This window comes from Schistocerca americana, chromosome 11 (genome assembly GCF_021461395.2).
Source record: "Schistocerca americana isolate TAMUIC-IGC-003095 chromosome 11, iqSchAmer2.1, whole genome shotgun sequence".
NCBI classification, from domain to species: Eukaryota; Metazoa; Arthropoda; class Insecta; order Orthoptera; family Acrididae; genus Schistocerca; species Schistocerca americana.
In genome coordinates, this window is record NC_060129.1 from 41,086,108 (window position 1) to 41,108,645 (window position 22,538).

The window sequence follows — 22,538 nt, forward strand, 5'->3', positions numbered from 1 at the left end:
CTTCACATATTCTGCATCATCCAGCAATGAATACTCCCTCATCAACATAAACTGAAAAGTGGGGTGACCGCTTCTGAAGATAGTTGAGGAAAATACTTCAGTAGGTCAGATGCCATATCAAATGCCGACAGGGCTATGATTCTGGAACATATTTAGAGTTTCTCAAAGCAGGAATAAGTTCTCAAAAGAGTGTCTGTACCTCAACTCAACCTCTGTAATATGTATCGATTATTTATGATCGCAGCTTCAGATGAAATAGAAATTCACAACATTGAACTTAAAAGTCAGTTGCTTCATGCAAAAGCAGACCAAGCATATAAACTGCTAAAAAAAACAATACGGAAATGGCTAAAAAGGAACAATAATATACACGATACATGTGTTGACCTAAAACAGATTTTACTTTGCCATACGTTGGAGCATTCCATGGTGTTCTACCAGAGACAGCTGCCATCATACAATTTCCTGGTTCATGACTTTGGTACTTTAACCATCACAGTAAATTTGTGGGATGGATCAGGTGCAGGGTGAGGTTCAGCCAAAATAGGGAGCTCTAAAATGACCTACAATAGAATAAATGTGTCAGTGAATAAGGTTGTCTGGTCTAGAGTGAGGGAAAATATCATTGTTCACTCTTCAAAGACTGCTCTCGATGGCAGTGAAGATCATTTTATATACAAAGAGGACAATGATGCTGAGTAAGAATTTTTATGAACTAAAAAGGTTTTTGAGTCTGACTTTACAATCTAACAATAAAAATGGTAAAAATGTATTTTTTTTTAAATGCTTGAAAATTAAGGTGCACCTTACAGTCTGTAGCATCCTGCAGTCTGTAAAGTATGGTGGTTGTTTTCTTTGAATGAGGTTTGATTTGATCTGTTGAGCTCACATCACTCATTGTACTTAAGGATTGTTTCTGCTGTTCAGAGGGTATCAGATTTACTATAGTGATCTGCAGAACAAAACAGTAGTTCTACTTGGCCAGTATTGTTTATTATCTCCTCCTTTCTTCTCACCATGGTTAAAATGCACTCCTATTACAGTAGTACACAGAAGTATTTTGTAGGAAGCATAAGTTACAATTACATAAACATAAGTGTGTAATAGAAAAAACTGCATTGGATAATTGGAAAGTATGTAATTGCAATCTACTTAGTACAAGTCTACATTTTGTCGCACAAGGCTTTGATCACAGCTGCGTGTCAATTTGACATTGAACCCACAAGCTTTTGTAATGGGTGAAATGGGACAGGGTGTATACGACCTGGGACATCCTGGAGATCTGGGAAAAACCCGGGAATTTTTTCATCCGGGAGAAAACCGGGAAAAACTCGGGATATTCTTAGAATTCCGGGAATTTTTAATTGTTTTAGTTTTTTGTTTTAGCAGTTACGCGCAGGCTCATGCGCATACGCAGTTGAGTCACGTGGTAGTAGATTCTCCCGCTTCTGGCTAGATGAATGTGGCTGTTGGCTGTGCAATCAGTCGCAGGAAGCAGCTAGATGCTACCGGGAAAAGGGTGTGCCAAGTTCATATTCTTGAGGAAAAAAACTTGTTTCACAAAGCGCCTAGCATCCAGCGAACGTTTGTCTAGCGATTATTCATATGATTTTGAAACGCTTCCCTGTTGGTTTTTGAACATTTTTGAACAAATTTTGATTTCTGAATGAATCATAAGTTGACTTGTGAATGCATGCATAGTGTACGTGATGTCTCTGTCAAGGGAATCCTCGTCCCATCTAGAAATAAACTTTCCGCAGACAAAAGGGGACGGGGCTATACGAGCTGAGGGAGTAAAGCCGAACAGATGAATGCCAATCACTGTCTGATTATGTGGTTGATTGGGTTTGCGAATGATCAGCGTTGTTATAATTACTGTTGTTGTTGTGGTCTTCAGTCGTGAGACTGGTTTGATGCAGCTCTCGCGAAATCCATCGATTCAGACTACCAGAATGGAAATAAACGACTGACAGGAATAACAGGTGAGAAAGATAACGTATTATCTTGTTGGTGTATCCAAGAAAATGAAATTTTGACCAAAAAAATTTGGCCAGATCGCTACTCTAGTAAGGACCAGTAGTACAGTCCACGGCTAGCAGCCACGTAAGTTCTATTCTGGAAGTAACGCGGAAAACGTGTTGTTCGAACACGTAATAACACCTAACCGGAAAATAATCGCGGGATAACTAAATCTGTGATTCTGGCAGGGTTAGTGAAGTTAATCGGCGAACAAATTTTGACAGTGGCAGCAATAAATACAGATTTTGTGATGACAAGATTGTTTGTTAGAACGAGGAAGGAGAAGGAACCGGGACATCACACAAATTATGGAAGAATAAGACGATTCCAAATTTATATAAAAATTTCGTAATACTACTTTTCGAACTCATGCTTGAGAAGCTGGTGCGCATGAATGAAATGTGAAACTGTTTCCTAACATAAAGCTTTTTACTTGTCGTAGGCCTAATAGGCATTTGATATTGGTAGTTCGTGGATTATATTCTGTCGTGTTATAAAAATGGCCATTTGTGCCAAAACAGTCTCGTTTATTTGGTGTGTGCTACAAAACCGCTGCAATATTAAAAAAGGCCTATTTTGTTTTATCTAGCAGACAGTGACAAAATAGACCAGGGTGTATACGGCCCGGGAGATCCGGGAAAAACCCGGGAATTTTTTCATCCGGGACAAATTCGGGAAAAATCCGGGAATTTTTTAGAATTCTGGGATTTTTCATTGTTTTAGATTTCAGTTAGCTTTGTAGGTTTGACGTGTAAGATCAGATACGCTGACAAAGAATTTTAGTCTACTACTGCTGAATAATATTGCAGCAATGAAACATAAATCAGAGAATAACACCAAAATAAAAGTTTAGTTGGATAGAAAATGGGTAATTTACACAATGCACAGACCAGTTTGCCGACACCGAAAAGTGTCAAAGGCTTTAGGTCGAAGATTATGCAGTACGTCCGTAACAACTAACGTGCGTTCGATGTGCGTGACGTCACAATTGTTTAAATTTCTAACAGATCACCAGAAAATATTACGAATAGTGGCTTGAGATGCGTTACTTTCAAAGTAAATTTCCATGCAAGATGATTTATGTTACGTGTGAGAATGTGCAGTGAATTTCTTAAATCACAGGGCGTTATAACTCTCATTCAAAACCTAACACTTTGAGGATCAGCCATTTGAAAACTGTCAGGCCCAGAAGATAAGTCATTTATGCCACTATTAAAAATTTTACCGGCACATTTGTATTTGATATGACTTAACATGTAACACACGCTAAAAAAAAGACCTAGCTTCAGGTTGGTTTTCATATTTAATGTTGTTCTTTCATAGATAAAAAATTATGCAATTGATGCCAAAAAGTGTAATTGACCTTCAAAAAAATGTGCATAATGTCACAAGTATCTTCATGCCAGAACACTTCGACTTTTCTACGCAACTGATAATCATTTTGGCACGATTTTAATTGCCAAGTTAGAGCCTGTCAGTAGGCCTAAGGACTTCCTATCATTGTAGGACTAATAACAGTGGATGCCAGTAGACGATGCAATTCTCGTTCTGCTTACGAGTTAACCGGTGTAGAAACGCACTTAGCTGAGTTGAGCGAGCTCGGCGTAACTACATAACGTAGGCGCCGCGGCCTGTCTTTCTCGTAGGCCTCGTGCTCTGAATAACTGCCGTCATTCGCTAGCGAGGTCACGTGACATGAGCTATGACTGGCTGACAAAAGTGCATCGCTCAACGCAATCTCTATTTTAGAGTTTCGGAAGCTACCGTGCTGTAATTTGTGTAAATACTTTCGCAATACGAAAATAATTGTCTCGCATTCTAACAACTTTCCAAACACATTGTTTTTCCAGGATTTCGTTTCCTAATGTGGTGGGACGTCCTCCGCCGGTATAAGACCTTTACGATTTAAAGGACTGATACGTTTTATAGCTCCGAGGGAAAGTATACTGTTACTTAACCCGGATGTATTTTCTTCCGGTTTATACGCAATTTCATCCGGGAGAAATTGTGTTTTTAACCGGGAAATCCGGGAAAAATCTGGGAATCTTTTTTTCTTCTCCACGTAGACACCCTGTAGACGTAATCAGATCGAGAAACCACACCAGTCTTGGGTATTATTTATATTAACGGCTTTTTCAGTATTAGATAATGACATTTCGGTTTTTCATGCAGCAAAACGTTTGACGAACTTTGATGAGGTAATAGATTCTTTCGCAGAAAGGAAAGCACGCTATGTAAAGCTGTAGCAAGATTAGAGAGAAAAATGCTAGGAGCTAAGGTTTGAAGAAATGTGTAATTTCTTGCTTATCTCTTCTCAGTATTGGTTTTATATATCCTATATTTAATTTTATGTCACAAAAAACAGCAAGTTATTATCTAATAGGCAATAGAGTGTTCAGATTTTCTGAAGAGTTTTTGTTCAAAGGGCTGGCTGTCAAACCGGCCGACTGGGAGCAGGATAGGCACCACACGACATTTCAATTTCCACTCTCTTGAATATAATTTGGACGTGCGGTAGAAAAAGGCTTGACACTACACTTTGGCATATTTAAGACCAAATAATGTCTCTTACATTTCCTCGAATACATATGTTTTATATTCGACTTTTCAGAAAGATATGCGCCAAAAGATGAACATATTTTGAAAATTCGATTTCCTTAGTATTGACCTGGTTCACAAATGTCGTAGATTCGGGGCTGATGCGCAGAGGAGTGTGTTATAGTGGGTAGTCTCCACGTGACCCGTGTTTACATTTAGTGATTTTGCTGTTTCTCCTTCGTTTACTTTCACATTAAATGAAAACAAAGTGGATAGCTGTGGCCGGGAGCTATCAGGTGAATTAAAACACATTCACATAATTACGGAAGGCTGAAATATGTTATTAGCGTCAGATTTTATTTCCACCTTTCTGACAGTCAAGCGTTAATCGCCTTGCGGAACAATGAAGTTATATTTTTTGGAACAATGAAGTTATTATTGTCGGTTTGCTGAAGAAATTTGACTTTTGTTAACCTTTTCCGCAGAGGCAGTCAATGTATTTGAAACGAAATGTTTAATTCCACAGTACTGGCTAGTTTCGACTTGCTGTATTTCAAGTGCACGTTTTCATTTTCTAGTACGTATGGCATTATGCCTTAATAAAGAACCAAACATGATATAATACAGTACTGGTGCTCCAAGAAACTTTAGATTCCGAAAACCACACAGAAAAGCTTAATATCAGGTCGAGGTCTACTTCAGTGGGAATCTGGACATACGAATGTACCCTTTAAGTATGCACTTTAAATGTGGACATTTTAATATGGTTCACGAAATTCCGATGCTCTTGCAGTATCCTCTGATGTCTTGTTTCTTTTATGACATAATGTACGATCTTTCAATGTTTTACACGTGCGTACATACCGGCTTCCTACATGATAACTACCTAAGCGCGGCGTCGCCTGTTTATCAGCGCTCTCTGTCAACTGCCGAAACGAACCAATTTCTAACAGGTCGCGGGAAAATATTGCAAATAGTGGTTTGAAAAGCGTTACGTTCAAAGTAAATATCCTTTTACGTAAGTTGAACTATGTACAAGAATGTACCATGAATTTATTAAATCACAGAGCGTTTGACTCTCATTTAAAAATCAACTCTTTGATGACCAGCCATTTAGAAGAATTTCGAACCCTGAAGGTCAGACATTTATGTCATTATTAAAAATTTTACTGGCACATCTGCGTGATATATCTTACAAGTGTAATATGCGCAAAAAAGGTCAACAGTATATGTAAAAGCTTAGTCTCTCTTGCAGCTTGAGACCAATACTATATGTGAAAGCTTTGCTTTTCTCGTAGCCACACTATGTATATCAATTTAAACTATTAACTTTCCCTGTTTGTGTGTTCGTGCGACTTAACAGTGATGTTGCTGTTGGCTGACTACATCACGTGTCCTATGCTCTGAATAACAGCTGTCATCGGCTGGCGAGATCACGTGACATGAGCTACGAATGGCTTACACAAAAGCTCATCGAAATCTCGATTTCAATGATTCGGAAAGTAACGTGCGGTGTTTGGTGGAATTCCAATGTATACTTTTGTAATACGAAAATACGCAGCGTACATGTGGCTGCACATCAAAGATATTTCCAAAATGTGTCTTTTTCCCTGAGTTTCGTTTTCTAAAGTACTGGGAAATTGTACGCCCTGAAATTGTACGCCCATGTATAAAACCATAACCATTCAAATTATTGATAAGGGAAAATATACTGTCACCCGGGAGAAAGTGTATTTTTAACAGGGAAATCCGGGAATTTTTTTTACTTGTCCACGTATACACCCTGTGGGAGTTCTTATCATGGATCCAGTAAGATACTAGCAAATTAATCCTTGTACAAGTTGCATCTGTCCTGAAGATGTCAATTCAGTGCATACCAGAGGTGTTCAGTTGGATTTAGATCCAGGCTGTGGGTTAGGCAATACAAAAGTTTCCTTTTTTGGTCTCAAAAGGATTTTTAAATAGACAGAGGTGCATTTCGAATCATTGACCTGCTGGAATATCCAATTATTTGACATATTCTTTCTCCTACATAGAATCATATTCTTTTCTAAAATGTGACGGCACAGGAAACATACCCACTCCATGACACCCCCACTGTACTTAATGGTTTGTGCCTGATGCTTTTTTGCCCCTTTTGAATTTTTTTGTGTTTATACTGCACACCACCAGTAAAAAAAAAAAACGTTAAATTTACTTTTGTCACACCTTAAAACCTTAGACCAATATGTGGCATTCCAAGTTTGGTGTTTCCTTGCGAACTCTATCCTATCCTTATTTTTTTAATTTCTGTGTGGGTTTATGCGATGCTTATTTATCATGTAAATCACCAGCTACTAATCGACTTTTTACAGTAGACCTGTCAGCTCAGTCCATGATTTTGCTTCGGATCATCCCTAATTTGTTGCAGTGTTTCTGTGGGAACAGCAGCTTATTGCTTACAAATCATTCTGTCCTTCCTCCTGGCTCTTTTTCAAGGATGACCTGGCCTTGGCTTATTGGTCACTGTTATTTCCTGTTTTTCCATTGACTATGCACACGTTAGTTGTTGTGATGATGCTGTAATGTCCACCAGTGCTAGACTGTTACCTCGCAATCGTTGAAGACACACAAAACAACTTCTCTCACATCAAGCAAGTGTTATTTCTGTTTTGTTATACTTCTAGTTCTCTACACGTAAACCATCACTGAGCATTAGGAGAAAAAGTGAATACCATACCATCAAGGCAAGTTACATACTTTTGAGCTAAAGGTATATATACTTCAATTGTTGTTATTTGACCTTGCTCATTTACTAGATGTATAATAACAGCAGCATGAAGCTCTTGATGGAATGACAAAATATACGATGCTCTAGTGTTACTGCATGCGAGCAGTAGAGCAGTACTGACAGCATAACAGCGCAACTGCAAAATATTTCTGAGCACTGCTATAGCCTGATAAAACACTCTGAATACTGATTTCCTCATATTTACAGAGACTTGTGGACCACCTTGCTGTAATTTGTTTGCAGTACATATACCATCACTAAACTTTAGTGAGATGGTATTACAAATGTGGAGCTACATTTTTTTTTACATCCTCCATCATTACAGGCCAGCTAAAGTTTAATGTTTCTTTGTGCTACTCCTTCATATGTTCACATTTTTCTTTCCAGTCACCTGTTGTCCAGTTTCTACTTTGTCTTTTTGTAACTATTTTGTCATGGAGAATTTATCATTTCAATTATGTTTCTTGCTTATGCCAGTTTCTTCTAGTTCTTTGTACACTTCTGTAAGCCAATGAGTTCTTTTTTAAGTTTTATTACTGATATACAGTTTTTCTTTTCCAAATTTTGTCTGCAGTTTTTTCCAACATGTTTTTGTATACCATATTGTTTCTGAATTTAAATGTTCGTACTGTTGTTGTATTTCCTAATACCTTCATTTTTTGGGAATTTTCGCTATCTTTTATTGGTTCTGAAATTCGTGTTTGTGATACAGATGTATATTCTGACCAAATGACTGCCTTGCAAGTCAGAGGTTCTGCTGTTTTGGAGAGTGAATTTTTACTATAAACATATTTTGGTAAGACATATGTGAAGTCCATCTTTCATAGTCTTGCTCTTGTGGCTTCTTTTTCTGCACCCTTTGGCTATATGACTTCTTATTGGTACTTCCGTTTGTCTTCTCATGATACCCTCATACCTCATTTTTGATTTGGATGTTGCAGTCTTTTTGTTAGCTGTTACTGCTTCTTAAGAGGAGACATGTAGCCATGCTTTTCCTACCATTTTTCTTTCTCTATGTTTTTGTGCTTCTACACTGTTAATACAGCTAAATTATCTACAAAGTCAAACAGCTGATTTTGACATCCATTTTCTAACCAGGTAGTATTCAACTTCTGATAATAGATTCTGAAAACTGCTCCATCTGTTCAGTGATCACTTTTTCAAATATGGGCTGAAAGAAGAATGCAGTTAGTCCATGACTGTAGTCTGTTCTTATCTCAAATGAAGCTGAAGTTCTTTCAAGAGAACTTGTATTTCAGGTTGTTTGAGAATTTGGAATAAAAGCAGTTTTGCTTTTTAATCATAAGCCTTTCAAAGTTTTACAGATGTAATCCAGTAGTATTTTGCTCTTTAGTCCTTTCTTATCAATTTGTCCATCACAGGACCTACCTTTTGCAAGCCGTCCCTAATATCTCCTGTAATTTTGAGATTCTGCTGTTGTTTTTCCCATGCTCTTTTCTCCTCTGAGAATATAGTTATCGCTTATTCTAGGCCAGGAATCTTAATTTTATTATTCAGTGGTAACAGTAAATTTCAACAGGTATCTATGTCTGACTCTAAAATTGGTATCTTTTTGGAATTTGCTTTGTTTTTGGCACATGAGCTATCTCATATTCTCAAACCATATTATTGTTGATCTTGTGTCTTTTTACCTGTGTGTATGTGTGTGTGTGTGTGTGTGTGTGTGTGCGTGCTTTCTAAATGTCGTTTTCTTACCAATTTTCATTTTTTCTAACATCCGCAGTCGGGCAGAAATTTATAAATGAAAACATTTTCTCCCTCGACTGTTATGGAATGTGTTCATTAAAAATTGTTAATTTGGCAGTTACACCATTCTCAAGTGATAGCTCACTGTGATGTCTGAATGCTTTATAATTTCTTTTGAGACAAAACTTTCCTTGTGTTAGCCACATTTACAAATTCCGTATTCATTATAAGATGTGATTCTTCATATTCTGTATGCCTACACAATGGCAGTACTTCATATACTAATTTCTAACAAAGTCATGTCACACTGCCCCCCCCCCCCCCCCTCCTCTCCCCTGCAGGTCCGGGGGTTAGAATAGGCCTGAGGTATTCCTGCCTATTGTACTAGGTGACTAAAAGGAGTTTCACACGTTTCATCCTTTATGTGATGGTCCCCTGTAGGGTTTGACCTCCATTCTTCAAAATTTTCCCGAAGAGCGAGCCAATTGTGGAAGGGCGCCTTACAAGGTGCATCGTGTCCATCGTGCATTGAGATCCTCAGCCCACTTTCTCGTCGTCGCATTGCTGTCCTGCCCATTCTCCATCTCTTGGGTGAGGACACTTTCCTGAGTGCGTTTCCCACCATGCTTTATGCAGTGTTGATTTCTGCATCGATGATGACCATGGACTTCTTTGCACCTGATATCCAGCATGGCAGCCAGTCTGTTGTTGTGGGGCCGCCATGTACCCTATTGGTTTTAGCCCCCTGACCACACAGGCATAACTCTGCTGATACCTGCGCCGTTAACTCCCCATGTATGCCAAGAAGTAGATGCCCATTCCCTTAGGTATCAGGACTCCCAACAATGGCCATCCTGCCAGGTGGCCTTTGCTGCTGCTGCTGGGTGGCACCCATGGGGAGGTTCCCTGGTCGGTGTGGGTGGCATCAGGGAAGATGACACGTGATGAAGCATAGTCCATCATCTCTTGCTGGTGGTGAAACACCAGCAGTCTCTAACCGTTCACGAGCTCAATTCAACGCACAGAAGTATGACCCCAAATTGTTCCTTTCCCTGGCCACACCATGGGAGGAACAATAGGCTAAGGATGGCAGTGGATCTTATTCGTCCCGGTACCTTGTATGTTCGAGAGCTGATGGGGAATCTTTCATGACGATGAAGCCTCAGTTTTTTGCTGAGCATTTAGAGGACAAGTTTGGGGAGGAGGAGGGCTTGTCCAAAATGAGATATGGTTCAGTGTTGATCAAAACAGCGTCCTCTGCCCAGTCATGGGAATTACTCACTTGTGACAATCTGGGGGATGTTTCTGTAACTATCACTCCCCATAAGAACTTAAATATGGTCCAGTAAATCATATTTCACACAGACCTTCTTTTGCAGTCTGACGATGAGTTGTGCACCAATTTAGAGCGGCAAGGTGTAAATTTTGTCCAGTGTGTCCACGATGGTCCGAAGGATAATCAGGTTGCCATCAGTGCCTTCATCTTGGCCTTTGAGCATGATACATGGCCTGAGAAGGTGAAGGTGATGGTCTACTGGTGTGATGTAAAGCTCTATATCCCTCCCCTGATGTGGTGCTTTAAGTGCTGGAAGCTCAGCCATATGTCTTCCCACTGTACTTCTAGTGTCACATGCCGAGATTGTGAATGCCCATCACATCCCAATACTCCATGTGCCCCGCCTCCCATCTGTTTCAACTGCGGAGAGCACCATTTGCCTTTCTCACCTGACTGCAGGATTCTCCAGAAAGAAAGGAAAATCATGGAGTAAAAGACCCTGGACCGGCCGACCTACACTGAGGCTAAGAGAAAATTTGAATACATGCATCCTATGCGTGTGGCACTGCTGCTACAACAGTTCTGGCGCCATCAGCTCTGCCAACCCAGGTCACCTCTTAGAGCCAGAAGACTACACCTGCCCCTTTGATGATGGGGAGCATTTCCCTCCCTGCTGCTCCTGCACCACCTACTTTGCGAGCAACACCCCCCCTCCCCCCCCCCCCCCCAACCATCAGGTACGTCCATGCGCACTTCTAAGCTGGAGAAGCATAAGTTATCATTGGCTTCTCTCGCTAGGAAGGGATCCTTCGGTTCACTCTCATTCCAGGTGTCTTCTAGTGGGAAAGACGACACCCATCAATGGCTGAAGAGCCCAAAAGCAGCTGATCGTAGGGCTTCACACTCATCCTCAGTCCCAGAGACTGAGCCAGTGAAGTCCTCCCAGCGAGGGAAACCCAAGGAGCAGCGAGAGAAATCCAAAAAGAAAACCCCTAAGACCAAGGAAATTGTGGCGGCGCCCACACCACCGCTACCTTCAAGCTCTGAGGCTGAGGATAGGGTAGAGATTTTGGCATCCGCTGAGGATCTAGATCTTACCAGACCCTCAGACACAATGGATATAGCCTGCTCAAGCAATAAATCGCTGGTAGCAGGTGACTCTGAGGCGTAAACTGGCTCAGTGAATGTTTCTTTGCCTTCCCAGTCTCACGATGTCATCCTCCAGTGGAATTGCGGCGGTTTTTTCCATCGCCTGGCTGAGCTATGGCAACTGTTAAGCTTTACACCTGCTATCTGCATTGCCCTCCAGGAAACCTGGTTACCAGCAATGTGGACCCCTGCCCTCCATGGCTATAAAGGATATTACAGGAATCGTAGTGACTAGAATCGAATGTCAGGTGGAGTTTGCATTTATGTCCTAAACTCTGTCTGTAGTGAATATGGGCCCCTTCAAACCCCTCTTGAAGCTGTAGCTGTCAGAATAAGGGCGATGCAGGAAATAACTGTCTGCAATGTATATCATCCTCCAGATGGTGCAGTACCCCTGAATGTATTAGCTGCACTGATTGATCAACTCCCTAAACCTTTCCTACTTCTGGGAGGTTTTAATGCGCATAACCCCTTGTGGGGTGGTGCAATGCTTACTGGCTGAGGCAAAGGTGTCGAAACTTTACTGTCGCAATTCGACCTCTCCCTCTTAAATACTGGGACTGCCACACATTTCAGTGTGGCTCATGGTAGTTTCTCTGCCATTGATTTATTAATTTGCAGCCCAGGACTTCTCCCGTCTATCCATTGGAGAGCACATGACGGCCTGCATGATAGTGACCACTTCCTCATTTTCCTGTCACTATCCAAGTGTCAGGCACACAGACGCCTGCCCAGATGGGCTTTGAACAAGGTGGACTGGGGAACTTTCACCTCTGCTGTCACAGCTGAATCTCCCCCACATGGTAACATCGATGTGAAGTTGAGCACGTGACTACCACAATTGTTTCTGTGGCAGAAAACGCGATCCCTCGCTCGTTGCCAGAAGTCACTGAAGCAATTAAGGAGCATCGGCGAGCTCTACAGCAGCGTAAGTGGCACCTTTCCCTGGAGCACCACATAGCCTTTAAATGGCTCCGTGCTCGTGTTCGCTACCTCATCAAACAAAAGAAGGAGTGTTGGGAGAGATATGCCTCCACCATTGGGTACCACATGTCACATTCCCAAGTCTAGGCAAAGATCAAACATCTTTTCGGGTACCAGGCACCAACAGCTGTCCCTGGTGTTACCGTAAATGGCGAGTTATGTACCGACGCAAATGCGATAGCTGAGCACCTTGGTGGGCACCTTGCTCGAAACTCTGCGTTGGAGAATTACTCCCAGGCTTTCGCACACTCAAACGGCGGCTGGAAGGGTACATCCTCTCATTCACTACACACTGCAGTGAATTCTATAACGCTCCACTTACAGAGTGGGAGCTCCTCAGTGCCCTTGCACATTGCCCCGGCACAGCTCCTGGACCTGATCGCATCCACAGCCCGATGATTAAACATCTCTCATCTGCCTACAAGTGACATCTTCTCGTTATCTTCAACTGGCTCTGGTGCTATGGTGTCTTTCCATCACAGTAGCGGGAGGGCACCATCATTCTGGTGCTCAAACCCAGTAAAAACCCGCTTGATGTGGATAGCTATCGGCCCATCAGCCTCACCAACATTCTTTGTAAGCTGCTGGAATGTCTAGTATGTCGGCGGATGGGTTGTGTTGCGGAGTCGTGTGGCTTGCTGGCTCCATGTCAGGGCGGCTTCTGCCAGGGTCGTTCTACCACTGATAATCTTCTGTCCCTAGAGTCTGCCATCTGAACAGCCTTTTCCAGATCGCAACACCTAATTGCCTTCTTTTTTGACTTACGTAAAGCATACAACACAACTTCGCGACATCATATCCTTGCCACATTGTACGAGTGTGGTCTCTGGAGACCACTCCCGATTTTTATTCAAAACTTCCTGTTGCTCCTTACTTTTCATGTCCAAGTGACTGCCATAGTTCCATCCATATCCAGGAGAATTGAGTCCCACGCCCTGTATTGAGTGTCTCTCTCTTTCTGGTATCAATTAATGGTCTATCAACAGCTGTCAGACCCTCTGTCTAACTTACTCTGTATGCAGATGATTTCTGCATTTCGTACTGCTGCCCCAGCACTGTTGTTGCTGAGCGGCGCCTCCAGGGAGCCATCCAAAAGGCGCAGTCATGGGGTCTAGCCCACAGCTTCCTGTTTTCAGCTGCAAAGTCTTGTGTGATGCACTTCTGTTAGTGTTGTACTGTTCATCCAGAACAATCTACTCTGTAGTGGAGACGTACCTGTTCCCAGGGCTGGTTTTCGACACTCGATTGACTTGGGTGCCTTCTCTTCGTCAGCTGAAGCAGAAGTGCTGGCAGGACCTCAATGCCCTCCGTTGCCTGAGAAACACCAGTTGGGGAGGAGATCGCTGTATGCTACTGCAGCTCTATAGAGCCCTTATCTAATCCTGAGTTGATTATGGGAGTGTGGTTTATGGTTCTGCAGCGCCTTCAGCATTGCATTTACTCGACCCTGTGCTCCACTGTGGGGTTCGATTAGTGACAGAAGCTTTTAGGAGGAGCCCAGTGACCAGTGTACTGGTGGAGGCTGGTGTCCTTCCACCACAGATCAGATGTGCGCAACTGCTCGCCAGTTACGTGGCACACATCCATAGTTCCCCTGAGCATCCGAATTACCATCTCCTTTTTCTGCCCTCTGCTGTCCATCTCCGGCATCGGCGGCCCAGATGGGGGCTAACAATTGTGGTTTGCATGCGGTCCCTTCTCTCCGAACTGAAGTCCTTCCCTTTACCACCTCTACTTCCGATCCGTTCACATATGCCTCCATGGTGCACACCTCGGCCACAGCTTCTTCTGGATCTTTCTCATGGCTCTAAGGACTCCATTAACCCCACGGCTCTCCGCTGTCACTTCCTCTCGATTCTTGACGTGTTTGGGGCTCTGAAGCGGTTTACACTGACAGCTCAATGGCTGATGGCCATGCAGGCTTCACATATGTTCATGGAGGACGTAATGAGCAGCACTCCTTGCCAGTTGGCTGCAATGTTTTCACTGCAGAGCTGATGGCCATATCCCGTGCTCTTGAGTAAATCTGCTCATGCGTGAGCAGCCTACAAGCTATCGACCAGTGCTACCCTCACCACCCTCTGGTAGCGTCCATTCAGGAGTCCATCTGTGCCCTGGTACAGTCCCGCCATTCTGTGATGTTTGTGTGAACCCCAGGACATGTTGGAATCCCCGGCAACTAATTTGCTGACAGGCTGGCCAAACAAGTGACGCGGAAACTGCTTCTGGAGATAGGCATCTCAGAAGCTAACCAGCGTTCTGTCGTACACCGCAGGGTTTCCCCCCTGTGGATCCGGGGGTTAGAATAGGCCTGAGGTATTCCTGCCTGTCGTAAGAGGCGACTAAAAGGAGTCCCTCCCCCTCAAGGGGGTAGTTAGCGCCTGCGTCGGAGACGGACGGTTCCACGACCTATAATTGCGGTCATTTTGGTTTTTCACTTCTGGTTTCTTCCTTCCTTTGGTTGGTTCCTTTCTTTGTTCTTCTCCATCTCACTGTCTTACTTACTCTTTCCCTTGCCTTCTTCTCCTTGCCTTCTTCTCCTTGCCTTCTTCTCCTTGCCTTCTTCTCCTTGCCTTCTTCTCCTTGCCTTCTTCTCCTTGCCTTCTTCTCCATGCCTTCTCTGGCCCTTGCCTTGGTGTTTGAGACAGTCTGTCCTTTCTCTCCCTTCTTTTTCCTCTTCTTCCTTCCTCCCTGTGAGTGCCTGAAGGCCGACCCACGCGTTTGCACGTGTAGCTGGTGACGGGGTAACGCGTAAGTCCCCGCCCTGGGTAGACAAGTAAGGCACGCACGTACCCCCTGGTAAAGGCCAGGCTCAGGGAGGGGTGATTGCCTGAGCTGACACCTTCCGACCATGCCGATTGGTCCCTCCGTCCGTTTCTCGAGAGGTGTGACCTGAGGTGTAAACATTCACCTAAGGCGGGAGTGCCCTCTGAGAGGGTCCCCACAAGGAAGGAGCGCGCCATCGGAGACGCTGGCAATCATGGGGGATTCCTCCGCAATGGATTTCTCCCCTTCTTCTCTCTCGACTTCTGCCCAAAAACGGAAATTTGACCAGCCACGAGTGACAAAAGTACTACCACCTGCCCCACAGTTCCTCGTAGTTTCTCGATCTGAGGACGGAAAGGATTTTTCCTCTGTCAACCCTTTCGTTATCCAGAAGGGCGTAGATGCCATAGCCGGATCTGTCAAGTCTTGTAGCAAGTTGTGTAATGGTACCTTGTTACTAGAAACTGAGAGCGCCTTTCAGGCACAAAAACTGCTTCAGGCCACACTCCTGTACACGTTCCCTGTCCGGGTGGAGGCTCACCGCACTTTGAATTCGTCTCGTGGTGTGGTATATACTAGATCACTCGACGGATTGACTGACCAGGAGATTCAGTCTTTCCTCGCTGAGCAGGGCGTGACAGCTGTCCATAGGGTCATGAAAAAGGTCAACAATGACCTTGTACCGACCCGGATCCTTTTCTTGACCTTTGATAGTTTTCAGCTGCCATCGCACATCAAAGCAGGCTACGAGGTTATTTCTGTTCACCTCTATGTCCCGACACCTACGCGCTGCTACCAGTGTCAGCGTTTTAATCACACTCGCCAGTCTTGTTCCAATGTGGCTAAATGTGTCACTTGTGGCAGGGATGCCCATGAGGGTGACTGTCCACCTTCGTCTCCTCGTTGTGTGAACTGTCAGGGTGACCATGCAGCGTCCTCCCACGACTGTCCCATCTACAAGGGAGAATGCTGTATACAGGAAATTCGGGTCAAAGAGAAAGTGTCCACCTCGGCTGCTCGCAAGCTATTTGCTAGTAGGAAGCCCACGCTGCTCCCATCGGGGAAATACAGTACTGTCCTCGCCTCTCTTCGGACTACCGGGGAGGTGGGGACGCAGACATGTGATCTGACCTTCAGCACTACGGTCATCCGTTCGGCCAGTTCTAAGATGACCCGGTCGACATCTCCTCTTCCTCCCATCACCCCTCAGACACAAGCACCTTCATCAGCCTCTGCCAAGACGAAGACCCAGAAGTCAGATGCACGGGCCTTCAAGAAGGAACCGTCCCGTGCCGACTTCCTACGTACCTTGAACTCCCAGTCATCGACCAGTACTTCCACTAAACGACCTTCCAAGAAGGCTCATAGGAAGCACAGTTCTCCTCTCTCTGCCCCGGTGCACTTCTTCTCTTGCGCCACCCAGCGGTTGCTGCCCCAGGCCGTCATCCGTTTTGCTTGGCCGCACTGCTGGTAGCCGAACATCTGGCCGTTCACCGGCGGAGGAAGCTCCCCCTCCCGGCCATCTTAACAAGATGGCCGTTGAACCTATAGAACCAGTGGATGATGACTGTCCGCCTACTGATAGCGGCGGCAGTGCTCGCTCGAAGCCAGGCCCTCAGCGGCCTTCGAGGTGGCCCCTTCTTGCATCTTCTTTTTCTTTTTCTTCTCACGATGGCACTTATTCACTGGAATATTCGCAGCATTCACTCCAACCGAGAGGACTTGAAGTTGCTGCTCCGCTTGCACCGTCCGCTCGTCGTAGCCCTCCAGGAAACGAAGCTACGCCCATGCGATCAAATTGCCTTGGCACACTACACCTCTGTGCGTTTTGACCTACCCCCTGTGGCAGGTATTCCGGCTCATGGAGGGGTTATGTTGCTGGTCCTGGATGATATTTACTATGATCCCATCACATTGCACACCGGCCTGCAGGCAGTTGCCGTCCAAATTACTCTCCCCACTTTTACATTTTCCATTTGTACCATTTACACTCCATCGTTGTCTGCCATTACCAGGGCAGACATGATACAAATTATTGCTCAGCTACCTGCACCATTTTTGTTAACTGGAGACTTCAGTGCCCACCATCCCCTTTGGGGCTCTCCAGCATCCTGCCCGAGGGGCTCCCTGTTAGCAGACATTTTCAACCAGCTCAATCTTGTCTGCCTCAATACTGGCGCCCCTACTTTTCTTTCGGACACACCTCACACCTATTCCCATTTAGACCTCTCTATATGTACTACCCAACTTACACGCAGGTTTGAGTGGTATGCACTTTCTGATACATATTCGAGCGACCACTTCCCATGTGTTATTCATCTCCTGCATCATACCCCCTCTCCGTGCTCAACTAGTTGGAACATCTCCAAAGCAGACTGGGGGCTCTTCTCTTCCAGGGCGACCTTTCAGGATCAAACCTTCACAAGCTGCGATAGTCAGGTCGCACACCTCAGAAGTCCTTCTCACTGCTGCTGAATATTCCATCCCTCACACTACTTCTTCTCCATGTCGCGTACCGGTCCCCTGGTGGACCTCAGCCTGTAGAGACGCTTTACGTGCTCGTCGACGTGCTTTACGCACCTTTAAACGCCACCCTACAGTGGCGAATTGTATCAATTATAAACGATTACGTGCACAGTGTCGTCGTATTATTAAAGAAAGCAAGAAAGCCAGCTGGGCTGCTTTCACAAGCACCTTCAACAGTTTTACTCCTTCTTCTGTTGTCTGGGGTAGCCTGTGCCAGCTATCTGGCACTAAGGTCCACTCACCAGTTTCTGGCTTGATGGTCGCGAATGACGTCCTTGTGGCCCCTGAGGCTGTCTCCAATGCCTTCGGCCCCTTTTTCGCAGAGGTTTCGAGCTCCCTTCCCCGAAAACAGGCAGAGGAGGCCAGGCCACCTAACTTCCGCTCCTCGAATCGTGAAAACTATAATTCCCCATTCCCCATGCGGGAACTCGAAAATGCACTTGCCCGGTCATGGTCCTCCCCTCCAGGGCCTGATTCTATACATATTCAGATGCTGAAGAACCTTTCTCCTGCGGGTAAAGGTTTCCTTCTTCGTACTTATAATCGCATCTGGATTGAGGGACATGTTCCCGCATGCTGGCGCGAGTCTATTGTTGTACCGATTCCAAAGTCGGGGAAGGACAAGCACTTGCCTTCCAGTTATCGACCCATCTCGCTTACCAGCTGTGTCTGTAAGGTGATGGAGTGAATGGTTAACTCTCGTTTGGTTTGGCTGCTCGAATCTCGACGCCTACTTACCAACAAACAATGTGGATTTCATAGGCGCCACTCTGCTGTTGACCATCTGATTACCTTGTCGACCTTCATTACGAATAACTTCTTGCGGAAGCGCCAGACTGCGGCTGTGTTCTTCGATTTGGAGAAGGCTTACGACACCTGTTGGAGGCGGGCATTCTCCGCACCATGCATACATGGGGCCTTCGCGGTCGCCTCCCTCTTTTTATTCGTTTCTTTTTAATGGATCGACAGTTCAGGGTACGTGTGGGTTCTGTCCTGTCAGACACCTTTCGCCAGGAGAATGGGGTGCCACAGGGCTCAGTTTTGAGTGTCACTCTCTTCACCATAGCGATCAATCCAGTAATGGATTGCCTCCCAGCTGATGTATCAGGCTCCCTTTTCGTGGACGATTTTACCATCTATTGCAGCGCGCAGCGTACATGTTTCCTGGAGCGCTGTCTTCAGCGTTGTCTTGACCATCTTTACTCCTGGAGTGTCGCCAAGGAGTTTACCCCCGGTTCAATATAGCACTCCCGTTTTGTCGAACTTTGTTCGAAGTTCATTAATATGACCTTCATTTAGACAGATGGCTCTAAGACCAATGACGGGGTTGGGTGTTCTTTTATTGTCAGGGCACAAAGTTTCAAATACCGGCTCCATGGCCATTGTTCGGTCTTCACAGCTGAGCTCTTTGCCCTCTACCAGGCTGTTCTTTACATCTGCCGCCACCGACATTCTGCGTATGTCATCTGCTCCGATTCCCTGAGCGCCATTCAGAGCCTCAGTGATCTGTATCCGGTTCACTCTTCACCAGATCCAACGCTCTCTTCAGCAGCTGGTGGACGACGGTTCTCCGGTTAGCTTTATGTGGGTTCCTGGCCATGTCGGTATCCCTGGGAACGAAGCTGCAGATGCCGCGGCAAAGGCTGCGGTCCTCCAACCTCGGACAGCTTCTTGTTGTGTCCCTTCATCAGATTGTAGCAGGGTCATTTGTCGGGGCATTTTATCGCTGTGGCATGCCGATTGGGCTGCACTTACGGCCAACAAGCTTCGGGTCTTGAAACCTCTTCCCGCAGCTTGGACGTCCTCCTCACGCCCTTCTCGGTGGGAGGAGGTCGTTTTGGCCCTGTTACGAATTGGACACTGCCGGTTCAGCCATCGCCATCTGCTGACGGCTGCGCCGGCGCCGGCGCCGTTCTGCCCATGTGGTCAATTGCTGATGGTCCGCCACATTTTAACGTCCTGTCTGGATTTTAATACACTGCGTCTTGATCTTGCCCTGCCATGTACTCTAGATGCCATTTTAGCGGATGACCCAGGAGCAGCTGCTCGCGTTCTTAGTTTTATCAACTTTACAGTCCTGTCTAAGGACATTTGATTATGCTGTTTTTTTAATCCTATGCCTGTCAATCTGTCTATTGTGTTTTCCCTTTTAGCTGCTGTTTTAAACTTGTGCCTCGCGGTGCATTCCTAACGTAGTCTGGGTGCTAATGACCATTGTAGTTGTGCGCCCTAGAACCACAAAAAAAAAAAAAAAAAAGAACCGCAGGGTTTTCCGGCTTTGGGAGTCGGAATGGCATAATAGCACACACAACATACTGCGTGTCATTAAGGAGACTATGAATGTGTGGAAATCTTCCATGCAGGCCTCTCGCGGGGAATAAGTTGTCCTCTGCCAGCTCTGCACTGGCCATACGTGGCTAACGCATGATTACCTATTCCATCACGAGGACCCTCTTCAGTGTCACTGTGGCTCCCAAATGACAGTCGTCCACCTCTTGCTAGACTGCCCACTTTTACCTGCTCTGCAGCAGACTTTTAACTTTCCCAGCACCCTGCCTTCAGTGTTTGGCGACAATGCCTCCACAGCAACTGGCCTTTTACATTTTATCTGTGAGAGTAGGTTTTATACTTCTATGAAGGTTTTAGCACATGTCCTTTGTCCCTTTGTGTCCTCCACCCTAGTGTTTGTAGGGTGGAGATTTTAATGTGTTGCAGAGTGGCTAGCTTTCCCTATTTATTCTTGGGGTTGGCCAGCCTCTGTAATCTGCTTTCGTGTTTTACTCTCTTCTGTTTCTAGCATCTCTATTCTTTTCTTGTCATCTTTTGTTCCTTTTAGTATTCATCGCCTTCCCTTTGTTCTTGTGGCTTCTCCTTTCTTTCTGTTTTGTGTTATGTGTTTCGCCCGTTTTATTCTCACACTTGTGGCATTGTTTAATTAGAAACAAGGGACCGATGACCTCGTATTTTGGTCCCTTCTCTCGCATTTAAACCAACCAGCCAATCATATTACAGATTTTAACTTCCATTCCCCAGGCACTAGGTGTGACATTTAATAACTTTGACTTTCTTCATAATGAGCTGTCACTTGATAATGGCGTACAGTCAAAATTCCAGTTGTGAATAAATATGGTTAACAGCAGTTTAGGCAGAAAATGTTCTAATCTCTAGTCTGCATCAGTTTGAGGATAAAAATATAATAAAATTTTTCTGTTTTCCTCTGGCACTTCATTAGATGCATCTCAACATCATTCTTGGCACTGTTTTACTTTGTCTCCATATTTCTTATTGTACTGATTTATTGGTGCATGTGCATTAATTATTGTGTACCTCTCATTTATGCATTGAATTATTGCAAGTAGAGTCTTTCTGAGCATAATGAAAACTTTGGTACCAATTGCAGTATAGATTTGCCATTTATTAATGCAGATCCTTTTTCTGGAGTATTTTTGTGAATTTCTACTCTGTGTTCTCTGTGAAGAATCTACAGTTCTCAGAATGTGGTATTTCTTCATCTGTGAATCTGCTCTTTTGTAATAACTTTGTTGTCAGTTTACAATGTCTGACAATATTTTGAGTTAGCCAATGTTTATTAATGTTTGTATATTTAATCTTCCAAGCCTATGCTTAATTTTAGGTGTGAATTTTATGGTTGGGCTTAGAGGACACTCCTCACCTCTGCTAATTGGTATGGGCTCCCCAGAGCACAAAGGCCCAAATGTGTCTCAGTGAGAGAAAATTTTACACAAAGCATAAGTACATAACAGATGAAAGATGTTTTGGTCACTTTTTTTAAAGTGTCTAGTAGGAAGTGTGGTTACAATTGAATCAATGGCTTACAGCATTTTATGGACCAATTAGATGTTGGTGGGTGTTAATAGAATTTTATTTACTATTTCATCAGTTGTAAATCACTGACCATTTCTTGAAATCTTTCAGGTGGCAACCTCAACAAGATATGCATGCGATAGTGCAAGGTGAGTTATCATAATTCACTGCAGAACTTTTTAAGAAATATTTATATTTATTTACTAAATGATAAAGTACTTTTTCAGATATAAAGTGCACTTAGTTAATTATTCAGTATTACCAATAAGAAACAACATTACAAGGCACTACAATCAGTAATAAATAGAGCGAACTTCTAATATCCATACAGGAAAATAAAAGTTCACGTGGAATGTCGGCATCTGCATTGTGCTTAATGCAGAATGTCACATGAAAATAATTGAAATTCAACAGATCCATTTTGATGGGCACAAGCTAATGTCATACTGCTGTAGAACAAGTAAGGAGAAAGGATCAGAGGCTATATATCCAAACATTGGAACCAAATCCCACCCTTCTAGATTATTGAATATAGTGTTGAATAGCTCTTTCAGTGCTGTGCCACAGTGGTGCTTAGGAATCACACAAGCTTGTAGTAGTGACAGTTTACGGGCTACCATCAAGAAGCAGCTTAAGTAGTTGGTGCCAATTTCAGTAAAGTTGTGAAGACTTAACTGTGACACAGAAACATAACATTGTCTCTACAATCAGTGGGGATTCGCCATAGTCCTAACTGAGGGCATCTGGGAACCATGATGTACACTTTCGAAAATCTGCCATTGAAAAATCCTCTTAGAGGACTTATTGCAAGATCCATTGCCTATTTATTTTGAGATTCAGTGATGTTCAGCATTTCAGTAGCAAAACGAAAGGCCAGTGTTTCACTTGATCATACTTATCGAATTTACAGTAATTATCAAGTGCAGAGTGCAGGAAGGCAAGTATGTTTTCACACACACACACACACACACACACACA

General features: G+C 44.2%; 1 protein-coding gene across 5 annotated transcripts in view; it reads left to right on the top strand.

The window, feature by feature from the left end:
- Positions 1-22,538, top strand: part of LOC124553724 (zinc finger protein 99-like) — a 167,432-nt gene that overhangs the window by 91,804 nt on the left and 53,090 nt on the right. For 3 of the 5 annotated variants that reach the window (XM_047127642.1, XM_047127644.1, XM_047127641.1), the window contains one exon: positions 21,672-21,709. The exons of the other annotated variants lie outside the window; for them this stretch is intronic. In XM_047127642.1, coding sequence (XP_046983598.1) covers positions 21,672-21,709 — 38 coding nt within the window. The remainder of the gene's footprint in view (positions 1-21,671; positions 21,710-22,538) is intronic. 5 annotated transcript variants of the gene reach the window in all.